This window comes from Alligator sinensis, unplaced genomic scaffold (genome assembly GCF_000455745.1).
Source record: "Alligator sinensis unplaced genomic scaffold, ASM45574v1 scaffold737_1, whole genome shotgun sequence".
NCBI classification, from domain to species: domain Eukaryota; kingdom Metazoa; phylum Chordata; order Crocodylia; family Alligatoridae; genus Alligator; species Alligator sinensis.
The window spans coordinates 1,740,080-1,752,220 of record NW_005841930.1 but is presented as its reverse complement, the minus strand read 5'-3'; the positions used below and the strand labels follow the sequence as shown (position 1 = coordinate 1,752,220).

Genomic DNA, 12,141 nt, shown 5'->3' with positions numbered 1-12,141 from the left:
AGTTTACTGATACATACTACAGCTACAAAATTAGCTCCGAGTGGTCTGGAAGGCATCAGAAAAGCGCGTATTATTTGATCAGCTTTGGAGCAGCATTACAACTACTGCCTGCATATGCAACCAAAACATGGATTGGAAAATAAACCCACTAAGTTTTACAAAGGCAATTTTAAATTTGTATCAGCTGCTCTAGCTTATAATAGTAACAGCTCCTCCCTGGCAGCTTTCTGAAGCAGTCAGTCTCCAAAAAATGCTATGTGCTTAGCTAAGACTTTACATAACTTGAACTGGATCAGTGAAATGACAACAAGTCAGGGTGGGAAGTCTTGTGTAGGAGGCGGCTTAAGGACTCATGATTTACTGGGCTGCAGGAGAAAAAAAGGTCACTGGGAGATGGAGAGCTTTGGGGCTTGCCTCACAAGGCTGACCCAAGCAGTGCCACTGTGGACTATCAGGGAGGAGTAGAAGAGAGCGTGACCTGTATTCTGAAGGAAATGCAACACAGTGGCAAGTAGCAAAAACAGAAGGCCAAAGTCTTTAGGATGCGGATCACGTTACCACGTTATTCTTTCCTTAGGTATTTCACTTATTCTAAAAGCAAGAATTATTTTTGCCAGCAAAGACAGACAGAGGTAGCCAAACGTCCATAAGAAGTCCCTGACTTTCATTCAAGGGTATGACATTGTTCCTAGTTGCACCCTTTAAATCAAATGGGGTGTGACCATCTGTTTCCTTCCTGATGATTGCTGGGAAATAGTGGATGCAGGTTACTAACCACTGCCTATTTATCTTGCAAAATCACAAGCAGCTGGGGCTCTTTGCTGAAATCAAAAAGAAAAATAAACGGTCAATAAAATGCTACCACCAGGCTGAGAGAGATTCATATTGGACCACGAATCCCACACTCCAAACTGCCGGGGCTTATATCAGTTCCATCTGTTTCCTTTCAAGCTATTTAAATGGATACAAGAGTGACACTTTTGGGGGCAGTGGGAGGAAATCTCTCCTCCTCCCAGAAGTCAACAGAACCAACAACCTTAGTTCTCTGAAAGAAGACTGAAGAGGAGAGGGTGACCTAAGCCACTTGAATCTTCAGATTTCACATGGCCCAGCACTTCCTTTCTCCAACAGGAACTACTAGTCTGCAGCTCCACTTGCAGCATGGGAAAATCCCACGTTCCCCTTCAGTCTTTTGCTCCTGTCTCAGACTTGCCACAGAGGCTGCAGCTGGCTAGATAAACAAAGCAATCTGCAGCTGCATCCCTTTGGAGGATTAGAGTGATAGTTCATGGGCTTTTTGGCCATTTGTACTTAGCCCAGGAGTCTTATTTATATAGGCAGTCCTTGGACTTACGACACAATTGGTTCCTGAAAACAACTCGGAACCAATTTTCTCATAAGAAACAATGTTATAAATGGGAGATTGGCTCCCAAACCAAGGCCCAATACCCCATTTTCATTAAAAATACCCCAGAATTTTGTACTCGATCAATTATAGATGAGTAATTTAGCTACATTAATGTATTTATATTGTAAATAGCAATCATACTGATTTGGAAGGACTTCTTTAAGGTGACTTTGCTGGACTTTTTGAAAGGCTCTTGGTTGGACTTTTTGAAGGGATCTTGGCTGAAGTCTTCTCAGGAGTCTTGGCTACAAGTTTTTCTGTCGTCTTGTCTGCTTTCTTAAAGAAAGTGTCCAAGGCAGCTTGGACAGATGTTCTCCATGAGCGTTGCAGCAAACTTATTTGCTGGCATGGCGTTGTAAAGTGGCATGGCGGATCAAGCGTTGTAAAGTCGAAACTGACGTCAAAGTTGAAACAGGGTGTCAATTTATAAACGTTGTAAGTGCGAAATGTTGTAACTCGAAACGTTGTAAGTCGAGGACTGCCTATGCTGGGGACTCGAAAACAGTTCCTGAAGGTGGCTGCTGCTACAACTACTGCTGCATGGGTTTGCCTGCCCCAGCTGTTGCTCTTAAAGTAGCAGCACAGTGTCCTGGTACCCAGCTGGTGCTGCTGCAAGAGCAATGCTGTAGGGCTGCTTCTGTTGCTGGGGTGCAGACTCCCCAGGAGGGTGGGGTGGGAGTGACTCTGGTATCCCCCCTAAGTTTGCAGCCAGGGTTTGTCCACCCCTAGTTATACTACTGGGGTTTCCAAGGATTCCTTACACATAACAAAAGCTAAACTCTTCTAAGAGATATAAGGCAGAAAGGAAATTCAGCGTCCAAGGATTTCTTATGAATTCTGAGCTCAGAAGAAAATATTGCCAGAGACAGGTCACATACTTGTCTACTAAAACAAATAATCAGTTGTGTCAAAATATACACTGAGGGCTTTCCAAGGAGAACAGAGAAAGTGGCAGTGAAAAAAAACATGGAGAGAATCATTTTTTTCCCCTACTGTGGTTTTTTCTATACTGTTTTATGGGCTAAACACAGCTGTCTTTTCTCCAGCACAACTTTCTCTCTTCACACAGGCAAAAGGTAAGCAGGAGCACACCCTGTGTACCAGAATGCACAGCCTCTGCTGTTGCTTTGGAGATGTGCCATAAATCTGACATTTCTGAATGCATCAAGTGACTCTAGCCCTCAAACTCAAATCAATACTAGTTAACTCTCTGCATTTTGTACTTATCACAGATGCTTTAAGGGCCCAGACAGGACTACTAGGCCCTCCCTGTAAAGACATCACTCATAACTTTCTCAAATACATCAGAACATTAAGTAAGGAACTGAGGGCAGGCTGCCCACTAATGTGAAATGTAGAACGTGCCATATCTCTGCCGGTAAGCACTGCTGACAGGAATTCATAGGGACACGAATGGTGTGACAGCTTTTGCTCTCACTGAAATACAAACTTTCTGGTTCATTCTGTGACTGCTTGAGTATAACAGAAAATGTTAACTCTTTGTTAAAATACAGCCAGAATCCCAACTAAAACAGGGCCCTGTGGTTAAGATCAAACCTCGTAACAGCAAAGAGTAATATGGGCTCTTTGATGGCATAAACTATGGTTTAACAAAAGGCCTATGGGTTATTGCAACTTAAATGCAGGTGGAGTGATATTTATTGCTACTTATTGAGCAAACACTACCACACTGACTGCCAATGAATGAACAACTTTGTATCTTGTGACTTTGCAAACTTGGACTAACACCTGAAAAATGAAACATGACTAGTAAAGGATTACCAAATACAAAGAGTATGTGTCATGGCTCAGTCTGAACACACGCACTTTTCTCTCTTAAAAAAGATCGCCATAACAACTTATCTAAAAGGGTATTGCATAGCAGAGGTGGATCACACCCAGCAATCTGTGTGGCAATGGAAAATGGCTTTCAGATTGGAAAAATACCAATAGGAAATATTTTTCTCATCAGTGACTGAATACTTGAATAAAGGCAGGGCTGCACATGGGGGATCATACCCACGTGACACAAATGCTTGTGAGGGTGGACATTGCAGTGGGGGTGAGGGGCTGGAGACAGTCATGACCAGGGATCCTAGTTTTGCCTGTTTAAAAATGCCGAATTCTCTGATAAAAAACTCCCAAATTCTCTGATTAAAACCCTCCAAATCCACGTTTTAGTGCGATTAAAATGGAACACCACTGCATATATATAGGCATCAGTTAAACACAATGTATTATTGATATATGTACAATTTCAGAGCAATTTGGAAGTCTACCAGTGCCTCAATCATTATAATAAAATAAGCTCTAAATATCTATATATTTTGGTGTTTGTGATTTTTTATCATGGAAAAATCAAAGCTCCCCTCCCCCCTTCACCCACCAGAACACGACTCCATCTGTAGCTGTCCCCTCCCCCCTGCTGTTTCTGGCGCTGAGCAGCCTTGATATGCCGGTGGTCTGCCCCTGCCCCTCACTCCTAATGCACAGTCCCCTGCCCCCCCAACCCTGCTGATCCCCCTCACTCTTGACTCTCAGGCCCCTGGTCCTGTTGGTACACCTCACTCCCAAGCCACAGCTCCCTGGCTCTGCTAGTGCCCCTTACTCCTGACCCACAGTCCCCTGGCCCTGCCAGTGCCCCTCACTCCTGATCCGCTGTCGCCCATCCCCAACTCCCCAGTGTGCAAGGAAGGGGGTGGGGGGGTGGGGAATAGGGTGTGTGTGTGAGGAAGTCGGGGCATAGATGATGCATCAGGGCTGGGGACGTGCCCTCCCAGATTTCCATGCCCATAGTGGGGTACAGGGCTGCAGCTGGGCTGGACCAGCTCTGGGCAGGAGCCGCCTCTATGGCCAAGTGGGCAGGACCCAGCATTGGAGGGAGTGCCATGAAACACAACTAGTAAAGGATTACCAAATACAAAGAGGGGGTGTCATGTCATGGCTGCCAACATGAGGTGTGGTAGTGACAGCAGCGGCAGCATGGAGTTGCAGCCCCTGCTGCTGCAGGGCAGGCAGGAGGCACCTCACCTTAGTGGCCACAGTGGCAAGGTGCTCCTTCTTGCGCTGGTTCCTGCCCACTGGGCCATGGAGGTGGCTCCTGCTCAGAGCTGGTCTGGTGTGGGGGCACGGGCCGCCAGCTGGTCGGGTGTGGCAGCAGCCCCACGTCCCATTCCCTACTGTGGGCACAGATATCTGGGGCAGCATGCGATTTCCCCTAACCCCCCCCACCATGTCTCCTGTGCTCTCCTGCCACGGCACCTGTGTCCTCCTGCCCCTACCCCATGCATTGCCTGTGTCCCCTCACCCTGACAGACTTACCTGAAGGGAGCTGCTCTCCATCATCCTGCCTGCTGCCACATGCATGTGTACATACACACATACACATGGTGCCCCCTGCATCCCACTCCTGCCTAGCCTGAAGCAGCCCCTTGCAGGCTGCAGTTCTGCCAGCCTGCAAAGGGAAACCCACTGTTTCTCATGTTTTTCCCCTTTAAAGGAGAAATTCCACATTTTTCCTAAGCAAACAGAAAACCAGGAACCCTGGTCACGATGCATGCCTGCATGTTGCGGGGGCTGTGGGAGGAAAGGGGGAACTTGCACCCATGAAATGCAGAGAGGTTGAAGCATGCATAGTGGGGGATGGAGAGAGAGTGTCCATGTGGCTGGTGGCCTGTGGCCCAATTTGTACGGCCTCTGTGCAGCCTTGGGGGCTTCAAAGTTGGACATTCGTGCTCTAAAGGCATTTGGGGGCAAAGAAAAATAAGCATGGCGCAGCAATATTTAGCGTATATAGGGAAAAAGACATTGCCTAGGGATTTTTTAGTTATTCCATGTTTAGTTTTATTAGTCTTTCCTGTGAAGATGATGTTGGGTGACAACTCTGTAATGGCACTATGCGGATACCATTTTCACGCTCACCTAACACACTCAAACCCTTAAGGGTATAGAAGCCATTATCTTTCCAGTTGAAGAGGGGTCTGAATTAGGCAGAGGGATTGCAGTTAAGCAGTGACACTTTCCCTCTCTTCGGTGGTCTTTTGTCATGTTTCATAAAGGCTCCCAGCCTCTTCCAGGACTACGAACTAAGCGTGGCTAAGCTTGAAGCAACCTATTGATATGCCAGAATATTTTTTTCCAATTGTTTGAAAAAAACACAGGAAAGAAGATGTTTAGTGTTGTTCCTACCTTGTCTTGCAGTATATTCATTGTCTTCAATCAACCTTGCTAATCCAAAGTCAGCAATCTTGCATATTAGACCATTTCCCACTAGGATATTTGCAGATCGCAGGTCTCTGTGTATATAATTCATTCGTTCAATATAAGCCATTCCTGCAGCAACCTGTTGGAAGCACAACAAACAATAGGCATGAGTTAAAGTCTTATATAAATGTGATTTCATAGATTTCATAGACATTTGGGCTGGAAGGGACCCTGGAGGATCATCGAGTCCAGCCCCCTGTACCAGGGCCAGGAAGTCAGCAGGGATCATAGGATTCCAGCAAGATAAGCATCCAAATGTGTCTTGGAGGTGTTCAAAGTAGGTGCTTGAACTGCCTCCAGTGGCAGTCTATTCCAAACCTTGGGGGCTTGGACAGTAAAGAAATTCTCTTTCTTATGTCCAGCCTGAATTGGTCACAGTGGAGTTTGTGACCGTTTGATCTTGTCATCCCTTGGGGAGCTCTGGTGAACAAACGTTCCCCCAAATACTGATGAGCACCCCTGATAAACTTATAGGTGGCCACCAGATCACCCCTGAGCCTGCACTTTTCCAGGCTGAAGAGTCCCATGGCTCTCAGCCTCTCATCATAGAGTCTGTTTTCCTGACCTCTGATCATGAGCGTGGCTCTCCTCTGCACCCTCTCAAGCTTCTCCACACCCTTTTTGAATTGTGGAGCCCAAAACTGGATGCAGTACTCCAGCTGTGGCCTCACCAAGGCCAAGTACAGCGGGAGAATGATGTCCCGGGATTTGCTTGAGAAGCATCTATGGAAGCAAGCCAGCGTTTTGCTCGCTTTGCTAGCCACAGCATCACACTGAAGGCTCATGTTCATCTTGTGGTCAACCATGACCCCCAAGTCCCTTTCATCTGTGGTGCTAACCACCGTAGCACTACCGAGCCTATAAGCATGCTGCAGGTGATGGAAAACATATGTAACAAAGTGCATACTATGCTGAAGACATACCTGTGCTGCCATGTCCACTAAATTCGGTAATTTCAAGGCTCTTCCTTCCCCGTCTTTTAAGAAATCTAGCAAACTCCCTGCAAATGCAAAGTTAACACTTTAATGGAACAATGCTATTAATAGAGACCCAGTTTAAATCTCAATATTTAAGACAGCAATAGTTTTGGCTCAACTGCTATAATATCAGATAATTGGAATACTTAAAAAATAGGGTACCTCCCTCCACAGATAAACATTAAATAAAACAATATTCTGATTAAATGCTGTTACTGTTTCTCTTTATTCTCACATGTGTTTGTGAAAGATTATACAGCTAAACTAAAGAAAGCTCTTAGGAAAAGGAATACAGTTGCTTCTAATTTTCCTTAATGTTACTGTCAAAATATCTATTTCTAACTTTTGGGGTGTGTGCCAATGTTCTTAGAAACAACATATCTCCTGCTCTCTAAAGATCTGACTGAGCTGAAAGCACTGACACAAATCCAAGGCATGCAAAGCTTGGAAAGTCTCAGATCTGATAGCTCAGCCTATTTCAAGAGAAAAAGTCAGTCTGGAGCCCAACTGGTCCATAGAGCCAGCACTTACAGAGGCTGATTTTCCTCAGGGGGTAGAAATCAATAGTCCATCTCCTTTAAGTAATATGTAATAAAACATTACATTAAGCTTTCTGCTTAAAAGACTGTATTATGGACTTGCTGAAGATGAAGCAGGGATTGAGCAGAGAATGACTGGCTGAAGTAGACCGAAAGAAGAGGGGGAGCTCACTGCCCAAGCAAGGAGGGGGAGTCTTGTGTCTGCTGCTTACCCAAAGGTGAGTGCTCCCTATATTTTTTTAGGGGAGGAGCTCTCCCTCCCTGCTGACCCTTAATAAAAGGGTGGGAAGCAGTCTCCTGTGTTTAATATTACTTCAGTAAAAAAACTGATTTAATGAATAAATGGAGTTCCCTCCCTTGATAAATCTTCAGCCTCAAGACCTGAACCAAAAGATCCAGGCAAAATGAGCCAAAGTAAATGGCTGCTTTCAGAAACATTTCTGAAAAAGAGGAAGTTTTCAAGAAGAGCTTATGCTCAACACTCAGAGACTTTCACCACCAAGTGCAAGTTACTCAATGCTTGGATGCCTCTGAGCAGAGAGAGGGAAGGACACCTGCCAGGAAAATAAAAACCAACTCCAAATAGACTTCAGAAATGTACTCAGATTTTTTTAAAGGATTCTGCACTGGAAAGAAATTGCCCTTTCAGGACTTGTGTTTGGTTCATTTACTTTTCCAAAATGAAATGTAATTTTTGCTCTACTCTCAACTGTTGCGGCTGAGATTGGAGAACCAGAAAGTTTTTTCTTTTCTCATTTTTCTGCATTGTTAACATAGTTAAGTAGCTAAAACAAAAATGTGTGTGCAAATCATCCGTAATATTTAAACAGACTGAAAAATAAGCCAACCTTTGAGGGCAATTTGTGTCCTGTTAGGCTCAGCGTTGCCAAAGGAAAACAAAAATCTTAGCTTGACAAGTAAATGTCATATGCCAGGAAAAGACAGAATTTCCTGAAGCAATATTTGATACAGTTCCATGTCAAAAAATCTGAACATCCTGTTGTTGAAGAAGTAAAGAGGCCAGTTAACCTATTACACTTAAGTAGTACCTAGGCATCCAGTATGTCATATTGTCCCTATTTTGTACTATAAGTTTGTTTTTTAAAGTTGTAAGGGCCCAATTCAGGTCTGGGTCAATACTTTTTGCCTGTTTATGTCACACACACACACACACACACACACACACACACACACACACACAAAGTCCTTCACGGATGCAGCCAAAATTCTTGAACATAACTAAGAAGTCATATTACTAAGGAAAGACTCATGTAAAATGCATTACTTTACCTTTACTCATGTACTCCGTGACAATATAGATGGGTTCTTCAGACACCACAGCATAAAGCTGCACTAGCTTGTCATGCTTTAGTTTCTTCATGATTTGAGCTTCCTCTAGGAATGATTCTGGGGACATTGTGCCAGGCTTCAAAGTCTTTATTGCCACTTTAGTATTTCCATTCCATGTACCTATAATCACATAGATTTGGTCAAATAAAACACTTGCCTGTCTGGAAGAGAGAAGAAAACTCACACCTAACTTAAGCATAAGGTAATTTACACAGATATTTCTACCGTATTTACTCATATACCACATGTTCCTTTCCCCCCATAATCAGTCCTTCCAAACTGGGGTTGGGCATCTTAAGTGAGGAAGCTAATTTTATTCTTCACCTCTATTGAGATGGCATCCACCATAGTAGTGCATACACCCATGAAAAACTTTCCAAAAAAGTAGTACAAATATGGGAACAGCTGTGAAAGGGCTAACAATGGACCGTACCCCTTCCTGCTTCCTGGTATGGACAAAGAAGCTGGCAGACACCTTTTAGCATAGTGTCTTCATGAGAAAGCCATCTCTAGGCCACAAGTCTGGAAAAATATTTTTTCTACACTGTGCTGTCCAAAAACAAGATGTTTGTCTTATTTGGGGGTGTATGGTATATGAGAAAATATGGGTACTACTATTATTTCTATAATGCCTTTTCATTTTTTATTCCTATTGTTGTAGTCCTCTTCCATCAAAGATGCAATAATTTTTCATCTCGATTATCAAGACAGGGATTCATTTCCCTCTCCTTATACAGAAAAATCTTCCACTGACATCAGAGGAAATATTGTCTGAGTAAGGAGTCCCTGATGGAGTGCATGATGTTGAAATTAATATTGGTATAATTTCCTGATTATGAGCTTGCATCAGTGATGTTAAGACAACCCAAAGCATTGTTGTGCTTGGTAGAGCAGGACAAAACTAAGAATTTCTGGTTCACTGGATTTCAACATTTTGAAATTTTTGTTCTGATTCAGAATAAACCATATATTCTAAAACATCCCACAAAATGGGAATTCTGAATTTTTTGTTTTAATATTTTGGAAATGCCAATACATAACATTTCTAAAGGGAGGTGTGCTCCCAAGACTGTTAGCAGCTACTGTGTGAAATGATCATAATTCTTGTAAATGTCAAGGCTGCCTGTGCACTGAACACCAACAGTGAAACGAACTCTTGCACTCTGGAAACACAGCTAATGTGCCCCTAACTGCTGAGCTGTTGGCATGGCAGGGCTGCCCTGAAGTTGTGATTCCTGGAAGTCCAAACAACCCATCAGCCCAAGCCAGGGATCTGGCAAGAAACCAGATGACATTTTATCAAATCTGATGTTTCTGTGAAACATATGGAGTTTGCTGAAGTGGCATTTTCTGATAAATCTGGAATAGGTCACCTGATTCCTGATCTGTTCCACTGGTTAGTTTACTAAATCACCGCAGCAGTTTATTACAGCCAGCACTGTCAGAAATGGATATCAACAAAAGCTAGTCTGCTACACAGTGATCATAGTGATCCTTGTATTTATGAGGAGAGGAGATGCAAGGGGGTGGAGGGAAACAAATGCTTTTTGCTTTTTTCTTCTTTTAAATGCATGAATAAGCAGTTCAGGCTTTCCACGTTGGTTCTGCGCTGAGGACAGACCATGAAAAGGACACCGTGAGATTCCACGCTCACTGTGTCTCAGTGAGTTCATATAAAGTTTGATCTGCTTATAGAGCTGCTGCTGTTTAGTTAAGTGGTAAAACAATACCAAATGATTTGGGCAGTCAGTTGCATTAACTGAAAGTTGCGTGTGTGCATGTGTGTAGGAAGGGGCAGGGAAGGGAAGCTGAAGGCAGAGGCATAGCAAGAACTTTCAGTGCCTGGGGCAGAGGTGGTGGCAGGGGGAATATTATGCTGACCACTGGGGAGCAGGGGAGGGGAAAGAGACTCCTACCTGCCCCTGCTCTCTGCACTTGGGAGACAGCTGCTATGGCTGTAGCTCCTGATGTGGCAGTGTGGGCTTAGGATGCTGCAGTTAAGGGACAGGTTTGCTAAACACTGGTGCAACAGTCTGGTGATGAGGCTTTTCCTTGTGTCCTGTTCACTCCTCCTACCACCCCACCCCACCCCACCCCACCCCCCAAGATACCCTTTTGGGTGCAGGACTGCATCTCCCACAGCAAAGCCTCCTGGGGGAAGCGAGGGGGTGAGCACAGTGAGTCTCTACTTACTGTGCTCACCCCCTCATCCACACAGGTACACTATGGGGGCGTGGGGCTGTGCCCACCTGGCTCCTATTGCCAAGCTGCTCTAGTTGTGGCAAAGACATCTGGCAGGATGGGGCCATCCTAGTGCCCTCTTTAAGTCAGTGCCTGGGGCTGATGCCCTGCTTGTCCCCCTCTAGTTATGGTACTGGCTAAAAGCCTATATGCTACTTAAATCTTAATTAAACCTTTAAACTAGAGCATAAGTACTGTAGGACTTAAATGGTGCATAAGCCTTGTGCTGGCCCTCTGCCAGAGATGAATTTTGCCCATACTGAAGGCTAGGAGGTTCTACCAGCATCAGAACAGCTGCAGTGAACTTAACAAGTAAGGCTTGGTTATTGGCAGTTTGTAAACAGAGAAAACAAAAAGGTTGTTGGGGGAGGGGACACGTTTTGATCACCAGCAATCCTGGTTCAGTGGTGTGGTCTCACAGCTGCCCCTCAGTGACACTGCTAATGTGCCTCAGATAGGAGTAGTGGCAGTGATGTTCAGGCGGGAAAGAAGACAGCTTGATATTCTCTGTTTGGGACGAGCTGCCAGGGAAAGGTTTTAACATGTAAACATGAATGCGTTTTATATTAGGTCACTGAGAAACAGACAGAACCACACTGTGCCATTTACAGAGAACCACTTTACTGAACAGCAGCAGGCTTTTAAATGCCACAGACAGGTAAATCAGAGGTGAAAGCCTGACCCTGTAGAAGTCAATGGAATTTCTACCACTGACAGAACTGTAGCTAGGCTTCTATATCATGATTTTACAAGATGAATCATATGTTAGCTACTCATTCTCGCTTTCTGGAAAATCCCAGGACTCCTCCTATCAGCATGATCCAAGTGCACTCTTTTAGTGAACCTATTTTAAAATACGTTTTAAAATTTCTACATGTTTTTAAAATACGAATAGAGAGGTTATTTAACATCCTACATCATTTCATTAATTTTTTTAAGGAAACAATGATCATTTCTTCTTGCTATCATCTGGCCTTTTTGTCTGCTGCAGAAACAATCACTAACTATAATTTTCATTGCTGGAATCTTCTTAAGATACATATTTTGTCTATAGGTAGTTGAGATTTATTTAAAGACTATTACTATTGAGTAAGATCAACATCTATTGAACAATATTTTGAGTATCTGACTTGCTCTAATTTTTATTCCTTTGTATATGTCAAATTTTTATTACAGGTCATCTCATTATTACAACTGCTGTATGCTTTTTCTTGGTTAGTTTTCCATTTGGTTTAATGCTTTCTTTTTGTTAGCTGCTATGGGATTTTATTTCTTGCATTTGTGACAGTTTTAATGTATTTGCTATTATAATTGATTCTAACCATTTAAATTAAAGGTGTTCAGAGCCATCCACTGAGAAGTA

The 12,141-nt window shown here is 43.7% G+C and overlaps 1 protein-coding gene across 5 annotated transcripts in view; it reads right to left on the bottom strand.

Annotated features, from left to right (window-relative positions):
* FYN (FYN proto-oncogene, Src family tyrosine kinase) overlaps positions 1-12,141 on the bottom strand; it is a 170,163-nt gene that overhangs the window by 21,297 nt on the left and 136,725 nt on the right. For all 5 annotated transcript variants that reach the window (XM_025198835.1, XM_006019470.3, XM_025198837.1 and 2 more), the window contains 3 exons: positions 8,478-8,657; positions 6,595-6,671; positions 5,597-5,750 (listed from right to left, as the gene is read on the bottom strand). In XM_025198835.1, coding sequence (XP_025054620.1) covers positions 5,597-5,750; positions 6,595-6,671; positions 8,478-8,657 — 411 coding nt within the window. The remainder of the gene's footprint in view (positions 1-5,596; positions 5,751-6,594; positions 6,672-8,477; positions 8,658-12,141) is intronic.